This window comes from Protopterus annectens, chromosome 2.part1, assembly GCF_019279795.1.
Source record: "Protopterus annectens isolate FY-2018-M chromosome 2.part1, PAN1.0, whole genome shotgun sequence".
In the NCBI taxonomy this organism is placed as follows: domain Eukaryota; kingdom Metazoa; phylum Chordata; order Ceratodontiformes; family Protopteridae; genus Protopterus; species Protopterus annectens.
In genome coordinates this window covers 414,740,392-414,759,719 of record NC_056729.1, presented here as the reverse complement: position 1 = coordinate 414,759,719, position 19,328 = coordinate 414,740,392, and the positions used below count along the sequence as shown (strand labels likewise).

The 19,328-nt window shown below is 43.4% G+C and overlaps 1 protein-coding gene across 2 annotated transcripts in view; it reads right to left on the bottom strand.

Annotated features, from left to right (window-relative positions):
- Positions 1-19,328, bottom strand: part of OTUD4 (OTU deubiquitinase 4) — a 2,240,995-nt gene that overhangs the window by 1,817,559 nt on the left and 404,108 nt on the right. The window contains exon 4 of one of the 2 annotated variants that reach the window (XM_044062226.1): positions 9,564-9,610. The exons of the other annotated variant lie outside the window; for it this stretch is intronic. Coding sequence (XP_043918161.1) covers positions 9,564-9,610 — 47 coding nt within the window. The remainder of the gene's footprint in view (positions 1-9,563; positions 9,611-19,328) is intronic. 2 annotated transcript variants of the gene reach the window in all.

The following is a 19,328-nucleotide window of genomic DNA, read 5'->3' as shown; positions in this document are numbered from 1 at the left end:
ACTGAGAGCAAATGACTAGAGAGAGAAAGATAACTGAGTGGGAAAAGGCCAAGAAGACATTTAGACTACAGGGTAGAAACTGCCTTCCCTATCGGGGATTGGCATCAGTGTATGGGCAAACAGAAAGGGATAGGGGAATCCTAAGTGCAAGACCTGCTGTGGTAGTTTTTTTAGTTGAATCTAGAACAGAAGCTGCTCTTAAAAAGGGATAATAAGTAAGGTATATAAAATGCTGCACATTAACTATGGGAATCAGAGGAGGTTTAAAAAACGTGAGGCATGACTGGATAAGCAGTTCCGAAGGAAACAATAAGAGGACATGTATGGCTCCCAAATCTGCAACAAAGTCTAGAAGATTTAGAATTTTTGCTTGGAAGTGTTTGCATAGGTATTTTTATATCCAGAGCAGACTTCAAAGAATTTTTCCTCAGGTAGATGCCAAATGGTGGAGGTATGATGGGGAAGATAACCGAGAACATGGTTTTGGAAATGCAATAAAGAGTTGAACTCGTCTAGTGCAGATACAGATTCTTAGTTTTAGCACTTAAATTTGCTTACTCGTGCTCAGCACTTATTCAGAACTTGTAAGCACTAAATAAGCTACTAATTACTATAGCACGCAACCTTCCTCATTACCCACAGGAAAACAGTTTTTGTACTTACTTTTCTCACTTGCTTAGAGAGAAAAAGCTCTTGTACTCTCTTTCCTCACTTATCTAGAGGAAAATAGTTTTTTTATTCAGGCATGTCCAAGGGTCAGCTCCCGGTGTTCTCTTCTGTCTATCTGATGAATCAGACATCTTGAGGCAATGTAGAAATTGCCTCATGTATACAGACAACCCTCTCTCCTACCACCCAACACTACAACCTGTGAGAGATACACTTATCAACCCAAACTGGAGGTAAAGCTCTCTCCAACCAAGACTGAACTTGACAGTCATGAGGAAAAGGTAAACATTTGCACCACACCACACTCATCACATAGTCTCACTAAATCTACACCACCAAAACCTACACAAAGAAACACAAACATATTTGCGGAGGTTCTCAATAATAATCTGTCTAAGCAAGAGAGACCTCCAAAGCAGAAACGCAAGCAACCTCCATCCCCCAACACAACCCAAATGACACATAGCCCACAGACTCAGTGTGCCACTCAACCACAGCCAATACGGTAAAACAACGTACCCAATACACTAGTCAAAGGTGACTCCATAGTCAGGCACACTGATGTCCCACTCACCAGGCTAAACAAGGAGAAGGTTACTGTCAGCTGCCTGTCAGGTGCCAGGATCCACCACATAACCCATGCACTCAGGTCACTCCACAACAAGTACAAATATGACTCTGTCATTGTCCATGTTGGTGTGAATGACCTGAGATGCACCTCCCTGGACTATATGAAAAGAGACATGGAAGAGCTCTCCAATCTTGTAGGCCAGGCAAGTATGACCCTAGCCCTGAGTAGCATTCTGCCATCGCCCAGAATGATACCGCAGTACAAGGACAAAATGACTGACTTCAACAATTGGCTAAGCTTCTGGTGTCATTCTAAGGGGATCCAGTATCTGTCTGCTTGGGATGACATGGTCGACAGACCACGATGCTTTGCCAGAGATGGCCTGCACCTGTCGCCACTGGGATTCCGGATACTGGCTAAGGCTCTTGCCGCCCCTGTAGTGCCTTTTTTTAGGCAAGGTTCAAAAGACAAATTCACCACCGTAACAGGAACAGGCAAGCAAAAACTGAGGGTAATGCTACTCAATGCTAGAAGTCTAAATCTCAAAATGCACTCACTCGAGGCACTCCTTAAAATGGAGAACATCGATGTCTGTGCAGTGACTAAGACCTGGTTCAAGGCTCCAGAGAGCACCCCTGCACTACCAGGCTATAACTCATACCACACTTTTCGGCCATGTAACCTAGACTGAAACACCAAAGGAGGAGATGTGTCCATATTCATTAAGGATATCCACACCTTCAGGCTAGTTGTTCAGCATAATGCATCCGAGGTTATCCAAGTGCAACTAACTCTGGGCAAAACTGCAATCCAAACTGTAGCTTGCTACAGATCCCCCACCATGCCCCAGGATTCCCACTCCTCGTTTCTTGATGTACTGGAAAATATTAGGGTTCAACCAAACACCCTAATAATGGGTGACTTCAACTACCCAACCATTAACTGGGAAAACTACTAGTGTACCAACTCCTTAGCTCAACGCTTTCTGGAATCCATAAACTCCAATGCCCTGGATCAACTTATCCACACCCCCACCATGGACAACAATATCCTAGACCTAGTCATTACCAACATGAGTGACTGGTGTTCCACACCTGAAGTCAACTCCTTGTTGGTCCGATCCGACCACAAGCTAATCACCCTTGATATCCACATCCCGCCCCCACCCCGCATTAAGGAAAGCACAGTAAAAAATTTCTCCAAAGCCAACTTCATGCTTCTTAAGACAGAAGTGAACTTCATGACACCCATGCAGATGGACAATACAGTTACAACTGCTGAATCCTACACAAATGCACTCTATAAGCACTTACACTAGTGCATGGATCGTGCTATCCCAAACAGAACCAAGACGCTATCCTCCAAAAAAAAGGAAGCCAATCTGGTGGTCTCCTGCCATAAACAAACTGTACAACAGAAGAAAGAAACTGTTGCAAAGAGTAAATTCCCATGAGTGGAGGAGATCCCTGGTCAGCCTCAGTAAGAAACTGAGATCTCTTATAAGATCCTCTAAAGCTAGCTATGAAAACAAAATCACCACTAATTCTAAGGACAACCACAAAGCATTCTATAGCTATGTCAAGAATCTCTATGGCAACACCCAGATCTGCTCTAAGTTACAGCACAACGGCACGAAAATTACAGAACCAAATGATATTGCCAACATCCAGGCAGAAAGGTTCAGTTTTAACTTTACCCCCACCCCCTAAAGGGCCCATATCTATACAGGAAAAATGCAGAGACCCTGTAATAACAACTACGCAGGTAAAAGCTGCACTCTGTAAAGCCAAACACACAGCATCCATGGGACCGGACAACACCCCAGGCTGTGTTTTACACAAACTTCAGAACGAACTGGCTCCCCACCTAAGCACCATATTCAATAATAGCCTCGCATCAGGCTTTGTGCCCACTGAATGGCGCACAGCAACAGTTATCCCACTCCACAAAGGGGGAGCCCACCACTGATCCCGGGAACTATCGCCCTATTAGCTTGATGGGTCTGGTCTGCAAGGCCGTGGAACGTATCATCATGGAACTCAAAGACATTGGCAACCTCCAAACTCTGGATCCCACCCTGTTCAGGTTTGGGAAATTCAGATCATGCCTCCTGAACCTGATCGACTTCTTTGAGGCAATCACCAAAGGTGGTTCACACAGCCTATCTTTACCTCGCCAAGGCTTTTCAACACCATCCTCCATTCTGGAATTATAGCTAAACTCACTAAACTAGGTATAAATCCCTATGTCACAAGATGGGTTGACAACTGGCTCACTGACAGAACCCACACTGTAAAAGTTGCAGACTCCAAATCTGACCTCAAACCAGTGACAAGTGGAGTGCCCCAGGGTTCAGTCCTGGGACCTCACCTGTTTGGTATCTACTTCTCTAAAGTACAGGCTAACACAGAAGGCTTCTGGCTAACGAAGTTCGCAGATGACTGCAAACTAGGAGCAACAGTCAAGTCCCCAAATGATGTGGACATCCTACAGAAGGGCCTCGCTGAGACAGATGCCTGGTGTCAGAGCCATGGCCTCAAGCTCAATGCCAAAGTGCAGTGTCATCCCCTTTGGTAAAAACTCTGTACCCATGAACTACCACATAGACAGCAATCTACTTAACATCGAATGTGTGATAAGAGACCTTGGGACCCAGGTGGACAGTAGTCTCTTCCTTTGATAGTCACATCGCCACAGTAGTCAGGAAGTCCTGCTACGTGGCATACCTCATCATAAAAGGGTTCTCATCCAGGAAAAAAAGAGGTCATTCTTCCCCTCTACTCGACACTCATTAGACCCATTATAGAGTACAATGCCCCTTTTGGAATTTACCTCACAAGACATCTGCAGCAGCTGGAAAGGCCACAGAAGTACCTCACAAAGTAGATTACTGGCCTCAAACAAATGCCCTACACTGGCCGTCTCAGAAAACTCTAGCTTTACTCCATAGCATATTGCCTATTCGGAGGTGATCTCTGCCTAACATATAAAGCTATGTCAAACCCAGAGCTGTTGGACATGCTACACCTAAAGAAATCCCAATCCCTCCAAACTACAAGCTCTAGGGACCTAAACCTTGTCACCACAATAAACAGGACATGCTGGAGGGATAGATTCCTGTCCCAGAGACTTCCCATACTCTGGAACAGGCTACCCATCTATGTCAGGCAAATCTTCATTAGCACTCTTCAAGAAAAATCTTGATGAGTGGATGGGAAATAAGAAATACACCCCAGGATCATTTCTGTGTCTCTGCTCAACAGTGGCACAGGAAAATAACTTTCTTGGGTGGCGTAAGCCAGGGAACCTTGTTGGCTAGGCTTACATAGGCCCTTGAGCCGATAGTCTACTACCTACCTATGAACATCAGCCTATCCAAATTTTTGGGCACCTGATGCCTGTAGAACAGCCACTGTGATTCCCTTACACAAGGATGCCCCTCCCCCCCAGACCCAGGTAATTGAAGGCCCACTAGCCTTAGATGCAAAGCCATGGAACATACCACAAACAGATCAGAGCTCATTTATGCAGGTATGGGCAACCTAGCAAATCTAAACCCCAGCCAGTTTGGCTTTATGAAGGGCAGGTCCTGTCTCCTGAAACTAGTAAGCTTCTTTGAAAGGATTACAGAGGCTGTAGTCAGTGGCCACTCGGTGTAACACTTCTCAAAGCGAACTGGCTAAGGCATCTGACAATATTCCTTATGCTGGTATTAATTAAACATTACATATGCTACTTTAATGTAAACCTCTACATTGTCCACTAGACTGCAAACTGACATCACAAGATGTGAAAGTTACTGGCACCACCTCCGAATTTTAAACTTTTAATTACTGGGGTAATACAGGAATCAGTGATGGCCCCCTCTACTGTTTGGCATTTAGTGTGCAAATATCAAAGTCAATATTCCAGAAGTGTGGTTGACAAGTTTGCTGATGACTGCAAGCTAGGCAATGTTTTTCTCTCATCTGCAGTTAATAAACAGGTCCAGCAATGACTGGAATATGCACACATTTGATATACTGGAAAAGTATACTGAAAAAGCTCTCAAGATAAATGCAAAAAAGTGCAATGCAGTAGCATATAGCACTGCTACCATTTCATATATTATGAATGATATTCATCTTCAGACATAGTCATAAGACACCTGGGTACTTATGTGGAAAACGCACTCAATTTGATGCTCAAGTTTCCACCAGAGTCGGGAAATCCTTCAATCTGGCCCAGTTAATTTACAAGGGAATATTATCAAGATCCAGTCATCCTACCACTGTACTCTCACCTTATCATAACCATCAATGAATACAATACCCCTACTGTATGCACAAATCCAAGTATAATGCTTAGTTGGAAAGGCTCTTAAGTTTGCTAACAAACACCTTAGATCCTTCAACTAAACGGACAGATTACCATGACTCTCTCTACACTCAACTTCCTAGCTCCTACAATGCGACTGGGAGTCTTGCTTTGCGAATCACAAAGCACCCAGTCCTATTTGGCCTCCTATTTCTTCACAAAACTTGCGGCTCTACGAACACCCCGCACTCTAAATCAAAACCTATACCAACAAATAAGCAAGACTCGCTGGAAGGAAAGTTCCCAACTCAACAAATTCTTAGACTATGGCATCAGTTACTACTACAGGTCAAACAAGTGCTACTCTTGCTACCTCTATGGCTACATTTGATGAATGGCTGGGTAGGCACAAATATGCACCAGAATTTCATGTACAGCCCACTTAACAGTGCTGAACTGGCAAGATCTTTTAAGTGAGTCTTTTTAATATGGCTATGCATCTTACAGTCATTGCAATTATTTGTATAGTATTGCTCCTATGTTCCTATTACAATGGGCATGTGGAAGGCCACACAAAGCCAGAGAAAAAAATTGTAACTTTTCTTTCTTCGGCTCAAACTTGGGGAAAGAAGAAAACTTTCCCTGTGTCTGATCTATTATGAAGACCTAGAATCTGGGTAGGTAAAATGAGTAGTGTAGAATTCCATGCCCTAGTATACCAATGTATATTCTCTTACTACACCAGTCTACGGATTTGGAATCTTTGTCTAGAGACACAATATGCAGTGATCTCTGGGCCTTGGACAGGACTGGAGAGATCTTTTAACAGTCAATCTGAGATACTGGATTATGGACCATCTCCACTCATGGCAAAGGCTTGAAGAGAGCATCAGACTTCTTTTTGTGAGAGCAGCAGTAACACAGCTGTGTGCTTGCAAACTTATGAGTGACATATCCTTGATGTCAGGTTCCCAGGGTAGATAATTCATGGCTCTTCTTTCCTCCCAAAACATACATTAAGACATTTTTAAATAATAAGTAATGGAGGCCGGAGACCAGTCTATAGATGACCTCATGAGCCTGAGGATTTCTGCAAAGGAGGAGGTCATCCGAAAAAAAAATGTGGGGAGAAGTCGATGTTTTTAGCTGTCTTCTAAGATAATGACTTCTGGAGCCTCAAAACCTTCACAAGATGCTGAGTAGGAAGAATTTCCCAGACTTTTGTCCAGAACCATATTCAATGATCTGGCACTTGGGAGTACAGCGTCATAAAAGATTGGCACCAGACCTGGTGTAGACATTAGGCCATATTCCTCAAGTGTGTGATTCAGCATCTGTTATTCAAGTTCCAGTCAGACCTCAAACATGTGTTTGAAATCCCAGAAATGAACATTATCCCCTGACTCAGAAAGACTCAGAAGATCCCCATCAACCTGTGACATGGTGGGCAGAGGGGGAAATCCTAAAAGGGAAGTCCTCACCCTCGACCAGCTTCATCCTGCAAATATTTGACAAAAGAAACTGCTTCTTAGGATCGAGTGATCAACAGCAAATTCCAACAAATATGAAAAAACTATACGAACTGAAATACAAAAAAAAATTACTAAAGAGCCTAACTGAATGTTCTGTGATAGCTTTTCCACTGGTGCTTCTTGTACCTCAGCTTCTTGCCTTCAAGGAATAAACTTCTACACCAGACAGGACCTTTTTATACAAGTTCAATTAAGTGTTAATCACCAATCAATGATTCAATATCTCTAATACAAAACTGAAACGTCATAGTTTACATTAAATACATGAAAACATGCATTAAATATCAATTTATGTTTTTCAAAAAGCCCACGCACACACACACACAGACACACACACACACACACACACACACACACACACACACACACACACACACACACACACACACACACACACACACACACACACAGTCTGGCCAAGATGCTAAAGAAAAAAAATTTCATCTGTTCCATTGCATGCCCAATGGAAATGTTCTGCCACGGGACTATTCAGTCTCATATGCCTAATGTCCCCCAAATGTTCAAGGATATGTGTCTTAACTCCTCTTCATTTCACTGACCTCATTTGGTAGGTTTGCATCCACATCCCAAATTATAAATTACCCCACAAGAACCACTTTTAAAATTATCAAAAGAAACAAATTTCTTTCCAATTTTGCAACACCCACACAAAAAGGAGCCCCGACCACCCTGTCCTAAAGCTGAATAATTCACCCTACAATTGAGGAGTTCCTTTAAATTCAATTATCTGCCATAAGAAAGTAATTTGCTTGGGAAATAAATTTACCCACCATTTCATCATAACCAACTACTGGCCACAGAAAGAGCTTTTAACAGTCAATCTGATATACCAGATTATGGACACTCTCCACTCCTGCAAAGGCTTGAAGAGAGCATCGGATTTCTTTTTGTGGGAGCAGCAGTAATACAGCTGTGTGCTTCAAACATATGAGTGACATACCCTTAATGTCAGGTTGCCAGGGTGGATGATTCATGGCTCCTCTTCCCTCCCAAAACATACATCAAAGACATTTTTAAATAATTAGTAATGGAAGCCAGAGACCAGTCTATAGATGACCTCATGAGCCTGAGGGTTTCTGCAAAGGAGGACGTCATGTGAAAAAAAAATGTGGGGAGAAGTCGATGTTTTTAGTGGTCTTTTAAGATAATGACATCTGGAGTTTTAAGACTTTTCACAAGAAGCTGAATAGGAGCAGTTTCCAAACTTTTTTCCAGATCTATGGACAATGATCTGGAACTTGAGAGTGCAGTGTCATAAAAGATTTGCACCAAACCTGGTGTAGACCTTAGGCCATATTCCTCAAGCGTGTGTTTCAGTATCTGTCATTCAAGTTTCAGTCAGACCTCAAATGTGTTTGAAATCCCAGAAATGAACATTATCCCTTGATATAGAAAGACCCAAAAGACCCCAATCAACCTGTGGCATGGTGGGCAGAGGGGGAAATATTAAAATGGGAGTCTTCAGCCTCGATCGCCCTCATTCTGCAAATATGTGACACAAGAAACTGCTTCCTAGGATCAAGCTGATCAACAGCAAACTGACTGGGACACAAACTGGACTTAGAGTGGGAAAAAAAATGCGCCTCTTCTGGGCTCTTCAGTATCCACCAAAGACTAACATAAGCTCAAACACTCATTAATAAAAGAAATTCTTCATCTAATCTAAAGAGACAGGAGGACAGTTCCTAAAATAGACTCACGTCCAGGAAGGCTTGGCCATGGCCTGCCATCTAAAATTTGTGTTGCAACTGTGATGTGGTTGGGAATTTGGGGGGGGGGGGTGCAGAATGTAGAATAATCCCAGTTCCCCACATAATGGGTCATCAACTACTGTCATCTTCATAAGTAAGGAACTTATCTAACATTGATTTGCTGTTCTATCACATAATACAGACAAAGTTATGTACACAGGACTGGATTACTTGGTGATCATACAGGCACTTGGTTAATTTGTTTCTAAGTACTGAACACAGGAATCTTTCACAAACTTGTGTCAGGGTAAAAGATCCAAACTGTATAAGCAGCAGGAAAGAACTGGTAGCTCTAGAACAAGGCAAACAGCACAAGCAGTGTGTGGTACCACGGCATGTACCTCTAAAATTGGGAGCTTTTTAAGGAGGGAAAGGGGCCAAACTGTGACTGATGAAGTTGAACCCAGTCGATGACCCACCACAGAATGTCCCCAATTTTTAACCAATGGCTACTAGAGATCACAGCAAACAATTGTACAGGACATGGCCCCCCAAAAATATCTTTAATGAAAAATTGAACTTCTACTCCTAACAGTGTGAGCTTTCACAATAAACAGTTATGAAAAGTATACATGAACAAATATTTAAATGAAACTAAAATGGAGAAATAATGCACTTTTAATGTCACAATACAATTCAGTACACATGCAAAAAGTGTGACAGTTCCAAACACATATATAAAATTATGAAGTAAAAAAGATGAGTAAATGGAATCTATCTTACTTGTAAATGAGAGACAGGGCACTGATTTCCACCTGGCCAACCCATTCCTGCATACAAAACATACATAATCATGAACTTAAGGTGACAACACAGAACAAATCAACAGAATGAAAATGAGTACCCCCCAAATAAATAAATAAAATAAATAAAGGACACTTTCAAATTGACATCCAATCTGTGTGAACTCTTAGTACTGAAAAGCTTACAAACCATTTAAGAGGCACTACTGGGATGGAAAACAATCACAGTGCAGGCTTCACATATACCAGTCCATAAAATAAGTAGCAATCTCACTCTTTATTACAAAATTACAGAGTCAGTTAAGCAAATTAAAAAAACACAAAAGTTAACTCAAGAGTACTTATTTTTATAATGGAATAAAACCAATGGGTTTTATTTGCAAAACCAAATCCATGCTGCAAGACTGCTAAATTGAGAGTACATTCTGAATTTTACAATGCATAACACTCCTCCCTACATCATAAACAACTGACTACATTTAAACCCAAGCACCGCATTCTAGTGTCAAATCCCTTTAACAGGGACATATCACAAAAACATGTCCAATACAGACAAAATCAGTACAGGGACGTTCAGATGCAAGAGTTAACTTTCGGAAATCCACCTATTCAAATAAGACCTTCTCAACTGGTGAATTTAAATCAAATATTCCTCTTTTTGTAAAGAAATCCAGTAATCTGGTTAACTGGACATTTTACTATCTCCATATACATCTATTACAATATTAGCATAATAAAGTGCAAGATTTAGCCATTGGTAGACATTTATTTTGGTATCAAGCAAAAACTCCTTTTCTGGAAGATTCATGTTACTTAGCAACTTCCCTCTGGGCATCTATGTATTTCATGCAAGGCCTGGATGGCACCATACACAACAGTGATGATGTACAAAGAAAGTCAAGGCCCAAAATAAAAAAAAATATCACCTTTCAAGAGGGTGACTGTTGGTTTCTAAATCAAAGCAACATTTGAGAGTTTTCAGTGAAACAGATACAATTCTGAGGTACCTCTCAGTACAGTTTATCTTCAAAAGCATCTCCATACAAAGGCATTATATAATTGCCTTGATGCTGCTTGACCATCAGTTGCAACTTTTTTTCCTTTTTTTAATCCTGTAGTCTGCCCACATGTCAGCAACCTTTTAGGCATCAGGACAAAATCCATGTCAATGTGCCTTTCATTTTTTCCCTCCTGATAAGATTCTTGTTTCCCCATCTAAAAGGCATCTAAGGAGACAAGTTCACTAACCCAAAGAAACAGGTTTAAGGGTAATAAATTCAATGCATCCCTACAGGAGCTGTACAAAAGATGGAAAAAAAATACAGGAGGTATTTACCATAATGACAACCATAATAGGACAGCTTCTGCAGTAAATCAATAGTTTTAAGACTGTCCTCACTACAGAAGTCCATGCCAAACAAGAAGTTATGTTCTTACCATTACGTTCCATCTGTGCTGTCAATCTTCATTTATCCTTGACCTTTTGGACAGAGTGCCCAGCTACTTTAGAGCTTGGGAGGCCTTATGGAAGAATATTCCTGAAAAAGAAAAGTTGTGTAAAATTTTACCATAACCAAAGACGTCCTCCTCTTCCATGTTGCAGTATTCATCAGAACGTCTGGCCAGTATACAAACGTTTTCAGTCACTGTATGGTGCATGGGACATCTGATTTGACTAGTGGAACGTGGCGCATAAAAGTGACGTCTGCACGCACCAACCCTCAGAACTGTAAGCCCCAGTCGAAACCAGTCATAGCAAAGGAAATGCCAGTCCTGTGCCATCCAGAAAGGGAAATGAAGCATTACAGAAAGAGAAGGAGGATGGGAAGGAAATACTGCAATATGGAAGAGAAGGACATCTATGGTTAATGTAAGATTTTACACAACTTTTCTATGTCCTTCTATTCACATGTTGCAGTATTCATCATATATAGGGGAGTGCCAAAGCTCACTGTGAAGAAAGAGGTTGTGGTCTAGAGGTGGTCTCCAGGAATCCATGAAGGATAGCCCTGGCAAATCGAGCCCTGGCCCTGGAAATATGGTCTACCTTGTAATGTTTGGTGAAGGTGTGCACCGATGATCAGGTGGCTGCTTCAAGAATGGTAGAGGTATCTAAACTCCTGAAGAAGGCTCCTGAGGAGGCCACTGCCCTGATGGAGTGTACTTTAACAGTACCTTGCAGGAACTTCCCATGGTATTTGTAGCAGAAGATGATAGCTTTGGAAATCCAGATTGAAATAGTTTTTTGGTTACTGTCTTCCCTAGGCCCTGGGGTGGAAGGAGATAAACAGTTGATCAGCCTGTCTGATGAACTTGGCTTTGTGCAGATAAAATCGGAGTTGTCTGTGCATATCCACAGAATGGAGTACACTCTCAATGTCTCCCTGTGGGTTAGGGAAGAAGGCTGGTAGGTGGATGGCCTGATTTATGGAAAGGTCATTTACCACCTTGGGCATGAAGGAAGAGTTAAGTTCTAAGAGTAACCATGTCCTTGTGGAATACCAGGAAAGGTGGGATAGCCATGAGGGCTTGTAGCTCCGACACTCTTCTGTCTGAGATCAAGGCCATGTGTTGTACAGTTTTCCATGTACAGTGTTTTAGGGAAGCTTTGTCCACTGGCTCAAATGGAGGAAGTGTATGCTTTTCCAAAACACAGCTGAGGTCCCATGGGGGTGGAGATGGCTTCCTGAGGGGAGTGTCTCAGGTGAAGGACCCCTTTATGAAATAACTTGGCTGATGGTCTGGAAGCTAGGGGGGATCCAGAGGAAGACATACTGAAATGGCAGACAAGTGGGCTTTAATGGATGAGTAGGCCAATCCTGTCTGCAGTACTTCACACAGGTAAGACCGTACTAGAGGGGTGTCACTTGCAAGCAGATCCAACTGTCTTTTGAGACACCATGTAGAAAATCTCTTCCACTTTGATAGGTAGGATTTTCTTGTGTTTGGTTTCCTGGCCTCTTGCAAGACAGTGAGCACATCCTCATTGTAAAGGTGTCTGAAAGAGATCAGAATCCTATTGGCAGCAGTGTGAGGTGCAGCAATTGCTACTGTGGGTGTATTTGGGATCCCTTGTGCTGTGTGAGAAGGTCCACTCTGAGAAGGATCTGCTGCCACCGCCTGAGAGTGTGGGAGTCTGGTGCAGAAAAGAGGAAATTGCCTGTTGATGGAGGAGGCAAACAGGTCTATTTGAGGTGTACCCCACTGGTGGACCAGGTCCTGGAAGGCATCCCTGTGAAGCATCCATTCATAGTTGCTTGTTATGGATCTAATGAGGGAGTCTGCCTGGGAGTTCCATTGTGAAGGAATGTAAACTGCCTGCAGGATAACTCCCTGGGAGGTGGCCAGTTCCCACACCAGGAGAGCTAGCCTGAAAAGGCAAGTAAAATTTGGTCCCCCCGTTTGTTGAGATACCACAGCACTGTGATATTGTCTGTAAAGATCTTTAGTGACCCTTGTTTAGATTAGATTGGATTGAAAGGCTCGCAGGACCAGGAGTATTGCCCTCATCTCTTGGATACTGATGCATTGTGTTTTTGTGTGGCTCTGGCCAAAGCCCCTGCACTTTCAGATGGCCCAGAGTTGCTCCCCAGCCCAAGTCTGAGGCATGTGCGTGCATGACCTGTTTGGGTTGAGGTGGCTGGAGACCTGGATTGGAGTTCACTTGCTTCTCGCCACTGGATTTCTAGTTTGAGGTAGGGTACGAATGGAACCCTGTAGTCCAAAGGGTGGGAGTGCTGGGTCCAGACTGACCTTAGGTACCATTGCAACTTTCTCATATGAAGTTTTGCTAATGGTAACATGGGGACAGTGGCTGCCATGAAGCCCAGGAGCCCGAGGTACTGCCTTGCTGTCAATTCTGTTGTCTGGAGGACCAGAAGTAGGTGGTCGGTTAAGATTTCCACCTTTGGGGGGGGGGGGCTTTCATGATGTCTGTGCAAATCCTGCACCCCAGGAAGACAATGTCTTGGGAAGGTACCAAGTGGGATTTTGGGAAGTTGACCTGAAATCCCAGGGATTTTAGGAGGGTAATGGCAAGTTGTATGTGTTGCAGGAGGGTCTCCTTGCAATCTGCCTGTCCGAGTAGGTCGTCTAGATAAGGGAATATCTGGAATCCTTTTGTTCTGCAAAAGGCGGGGCCAAATATTTGGTGAATACTCTGGGTGCCTTGGAAAGCCCAAAGGGCAAGGCAGAGAATTGAAAGTGAGAAGGGCCCACAGAGAACCTCAGGCATTTCCTTAAATTGGGCCTTATGGAGATGTAAAGGTAAGCATCCTTTATATCTAGGATGGCCATGAACCCTTGGGGAAAAAGGAGTGGAAAAAGAGTTGGTAAAGTCAACATCCTGAAAGTAGTTACTTGAAAGAAGAGGTTGTGTAGAGGGAGGTCCAGAATTGGCCTCAAAGAACCATCTTTTCTTGGCACTAGGAAAATCCTGGAGTAGAAACCTTCATCCTTTTGCAGCCAGTGGCACTGTTTCGATGGTGTCTTGTGCCATAGGAGTTTTTAGTACAGGCTGCAATACATGTAGCTGTTTTGGAGGTTGTGGGATACCCCTTTGCTTTGGTTTCATAAGCCAGGTCATAAAATACCCGTTTTGTATTACTGAAAGGACCTGTTTGTCTGAGGTGATGATGTCCACACTGGAAGACAGTGAAAGACGCACTGAGAGAGAGGTTGGCAGGTAGTCTGACACTACCTGCCCTGTCTTGAAAGGTCTACCTCTGGCTAGAGGACGGGAAAGCTCTGGCAGGAGTGGGCTGCTTCCTAGTACTTTTTCTGGGTCTTCTGGAAGCAGCAGGACAAGCGTGCTTTATAATAAATTGTGTTTTTTGCTGGATAATTCCTCTGGAATTTTGGAATAGAAGAGACCAGCAGGTGTTTTAAATCCTGCATCTCTTTTCCCTTCTGTTGTAGTAACTTAAATAAATCAACCACTTTTGTATCAAACAGAGCTGTATTGTCCAGAGGGGCATCAACCAGCTTTGCTCTAAAGTCTTCTGATAGAGGCTGGAGGCATAGCCAGGAATACCTTATAAAAGCAGATGCTGATGCTGCTGAAATGGCTGAGGCCTCAGAAGCATCATAACTGTACTTTATGGAGTGCCTGGAAACTGAGAGGGGAGAGCAGGAAGAGAAGACAGTAAAGCTTTGGCAGCAAAATCTTGGGAATCCGACAACTCCTTACAGACGGCCTCCAGAAGGAATATTTAGCCATGTGTGTGTCTGGTAGCTAGTACCCCTGAAGGCCAGAGTAGCAGAGGTGTAAATTTTCTTACCAAAACGTTGTATGGTTTTGCTGTCTTTGTCAGCAGGAAGAATTGTGGTGGTAGGCAATAGTTTAGAGGTCTTATCCGTGGAGATAGAAATGGTGGCAGGGTCTGCTGAAGGACACTTAAACTTAGCAATGTCAGGGACTTTATAAAATCTATGAGGTCTGCGTGGAGCACGGGGTTGTGAGTCAGGGTTCAAGGATGCTGAAAAGAAGGCATCCAGGAAGGCAGGCAGAACTGGAGGAACAGTAGTAGGAGCTGGGGAATCCATCTGAATGAGGTCATACCACGTTTTTGAACCTCAGTCATTTCAGATGATTCCCACTTCAAATGTTCCTTCATCGTGGTAATAGTCAACCCAAAGGTCAAATCCTCAGCTGGGGAGTCAGGATCAATGGATTCCTCCTCTGGGGAGCCATATCCCAAGGGAGAAGAAAGCTGGAAGTATAAGAGAGCGATTCTTCAGATGAAGAATCAGAAAATTCCTTCTCTTCCCTCAGAGAGGGGTCTGATGTTTGAGGTCTTGGGCTCAGTATAGGAGGAGGGATGGTCGAAGTCTCTGTAGTGGTAGGCTGTAAGACCATGAAAGCATTAAACAAACTTTGGCTGAAAGCCTGCCAGTTAGGCATGCTTTCAGTAGTAGGCAAAATGTGTTTTCTTTTTTCCTTCCTTTTGAGAGGCCTGGCAGGTGTCTGAAGGGAGGAAGGCCTGGAACTGGGTGACTGTAAGGAACCGGCGGGATCAGACGTACCTACCAAAATAGCTGGTCGCACCCCCCATGTCGGAAACTGATGTCGGAGCAGCCTCTACAGACGTGCCTTCTGCACGGGATTGTGCAGCTTCTGTGGAGGTACTCGCTGTACATCCACGGTGGCAGAGCCCAAATCCTCAACCAAGCAAATGTCAGCCACAGGCTGAGAGTCAGATGCAAGAGGCGCAGTGGTAGCGGATGGCCTGATAGTCTTAGTTTTCTTTTTCAGTGATTTGGCAGGTACGTCGGCAGAAACCTCCACACCCAAGGCTAATTGTTTTAAATGTTGATTTTCCAGACAAAGGTTGAGCACATGTAGGAGGCTGCACAAAGATTTGGGCCCAAATGCCTGGCATAAGGAGCAGGCCTTGTAGTCGTGCGATCAACCTAAATAAAAGAGACAGTGATCATGGGTGCCCTTGAGGGGTATCTGACACCCGCACTTACACTTGCCCTTTCTGGATGACATGAGCAAACATTAACAAAGAAAATTGAATGAAAAGGTTCCCCAACATGGCAATTATCTGATTTCTTTAAGACCAACGGCCATGAAGGCAGGAACACCTGACGTTCAACTGGCAGCTGAGAAGTTCCGACAGCTGGTGCATGCAGACGTCACTTTTATGGCCCGCGCTCCACTAGCCATGAAAGACATCGCACGCATCTTACGGCGACTGAAAACTTTAGTATACTGGCTGGACATTTGGGTAGCAAGAGGAGTAAACCTGTATGTGATGAATATTGCAACATGTGAATAGAAGGACATCCATAAAGCCAAAGGATGTTCTTCCCCTGGACACCAGATCCAATTTGTAATGAGTGCTGCTGCGCATATTTCACCCATGGAAGACTTGGAATGGAAAACAGCACATGTGGCTACTGCCCTAGTAAAATGTACTCTCACTGGTGCTAGTAACTGGAGATTCTTTTTATTGTAGATGAAAGTAATACACAGTCTCTTAACCACCTTGACAAAGTGATTTAAAATACAGGTTTCCCCGGAAATGGACCAGAGAAGGAGACAAATAACTAGTCTGTTTTTCTAAATTCTTTAGTTCTGCTGAGACAGAAATGTAATTACCTGTGAACACCTATCAAATGTAAGCAATATTCACTTTTGTTAGAAAAATTTGGAAAAAAACAAGCAAGTCAAAGGATTGATTAATAGTAGTTTCTCAGACCACCTTAGAAAGAAATGATGGGTTGGTTCTTAGTGAAACCCTATCCTTATGAAGAATTAAATATGGGGATTGTGAAGAAGGTGCTTATATTTCGTAAATTCTTCTGGTGGAGGTAATGGCCATCAAAAAAATGGTCTTCCATGAAAGAAACTTTAAATGACAGGTAGCTGCCAGTTCAAAGTTGGAAAGGACCAAAGACTGCAGAGCCACAGTCAGATCCCAAGGAGCTAGAGGATCTTTATAAGGTGGTTTCAACCACAAGATTTCTTCCATGAACACTTTACACAGTCTATGGGAAATTAGCAAATAGTCTTCAATGCCATTGTGGAAATTGGAAATAGAAGCTAGTTGGACCTTAATTGTAGAAGCAAAGGCTCCTTTGTTCAAAAAGCATAGCTAAAAATTCTAATATATTTTCAACTGGTGTGGAGAAGGGACTAAGAACATTATTGTGCACTCAAATAAAAAATCTTTTCCACTTGCTGTGGTAAAGTTTCCTGGTGGAAGGTTTATGGGAATCCAATAAAATTTTCTGGATTGGGGATGATAAATTTTTCTGCCTGGCGATTAATGGAATTACAGGAATCAAGCTGTAAGCTTGAAGTTCTGAAGACTGGGGTGCTCCAGTCCTTGTGGATGAGACAGAAGATCCAGAACTGGGTAGAGAGTCCAAGGACGGTGAATTAGATGAGGCCACAGAAGGGGGAACCAGAATTGTCAAGGTCAAAATGGGGCAATGAGGATCACCTTGCTTTTTAACCTGATGGCTTTCTTTAAGAGGATAGGAATCAGTGGAAAGGGGGGAAAGGCATAGAGTAGACCAGAGGGCCAATCGTGAAGGAAAGCATCTCTCGGGGACTCCCCCTATGGGGGGAATTAGACCAAAGTAGCTACTGCACTTGTTGTTTAGGGGAGATGCAAGTAGGTTGCAGCAAGGCTGGCCCCAGTGACGGAAAATCTCCTCTGCCACTCTGGGATTAAGACCCCACTCATGATGCAGGAGAATGCATCTGCTCAACTGCTATCACATTTGAGCTCCCCAGGATATGCGTTGCTATCAGAAAATGTCTGGAAGAAATCACTCATTGCCACATTCTGACAGCTTCTCGACACAAAGGGTAAGACTTGGTTCTGCCTTGTTTGTTGATATACCAGACTACTGATATTGTCTGATAGAATCATAATTGCTCCTGGGGGAAAAGCATTTTGGAAGGCTCGCAACACTAAGAGCAAGGCCCTCAATTCCAGAACACTGATATGCAAATTGGTCTCTATTGGGGACCAAGTGCCTTGGACTATTCTGACCAGATAATGTCCCCCAATCCCATCTGGGAGGCATCCACGGTCACTATGGCCTTGGGCTGAGGTGACACAAAGGGACGACCTAAGAGAATTTCCTCTGATTTCATCCAGCAGGAAAAGTCCTTCTTGCAACAACTGGTGATTAAAATAGGATGCATCACTGGATGGGTCAGAATGGACCATTGGGATGCTAAAAGCCACTGTAGAAGTCTCATGTGAAATCTTGCTAATGGAACCAAGGTAATGGCTGCTGCCATGGACCCTAGAGCTTGAAGGACTAAATGTGTAGGTACCTTGTCGTGGAGAGAATGGCTTGTACTTGAGATCTTATCTTCTGTAGCCTGTGTAGAAGGGAAGCTGTACAAATGGTGGTATTTAGGTAGGCTCCTATTAACTCAATCTTGAGTTGGGCTTAGTTGGGATTTTGATCGATTTACTGTAATGCCCAGATGAGCAAACAGGCTCCTAACCAAAAGTGGGGAACCATCTGGAGCACTTGTCCATTTTTATGTGGTAATACGTGTCCTAAAGCTCTACAGAACAGATCCAATTGTCTTTCTCTAAGAATGCTAAGATAAACTGAACTATGACCATCCAGAATTTTGCTTGCTGAACAAACTTGTTCAGAACGCTGAGATCTAAAATTAGTCTCAAGTCCCCTGTCTTTTTTGGCACGAAAAATAACCTAGAGTAAAATCTGAATTCTATCTGGTTTGGTGAGACTTCTTGGATGAGTTTTTCTAGCAGCTTTTACATTTCCAGAGCTGCTTGATCTCTCTGACTGGGTGGAACACTGGGGAGCCTTCTTCCTGATCTTGGAATGAGAATGAAGGGGATGTAGTAACCTCTGGCAATGATCCTTTGCACCCAAGTATCTGAAGCATTTGCCTCCAGGCTCACGAGTGCAAGGAGAACCTTCCCCAACTGCTTCCAGAGGTAAACAATTGGACCCCTTTCAGGGGCACTGGTAAGGTTTCCCCAGAGAAAGAATCTCTGGAATCCTGATTTTGCGGGATACCTCTGCCGTGGGGTAGGTGTCTTCCATTGTAGTTCCCCCCTCTGACCTGAGGGGAGCCACCACCATGTGTGTTCTGAAAAGGCCCTTGGGATTTTTTTGAAGCACATCTTCCTGCTCCTCTTGTTCTTAGAGTAGGACCATTGGGGAGAAGAAAAATGTATGCCCACTGCAGATGGGGGTCTTTCCATTTTTCCTAGCACCTGTCTAATGTTTCTCTGAC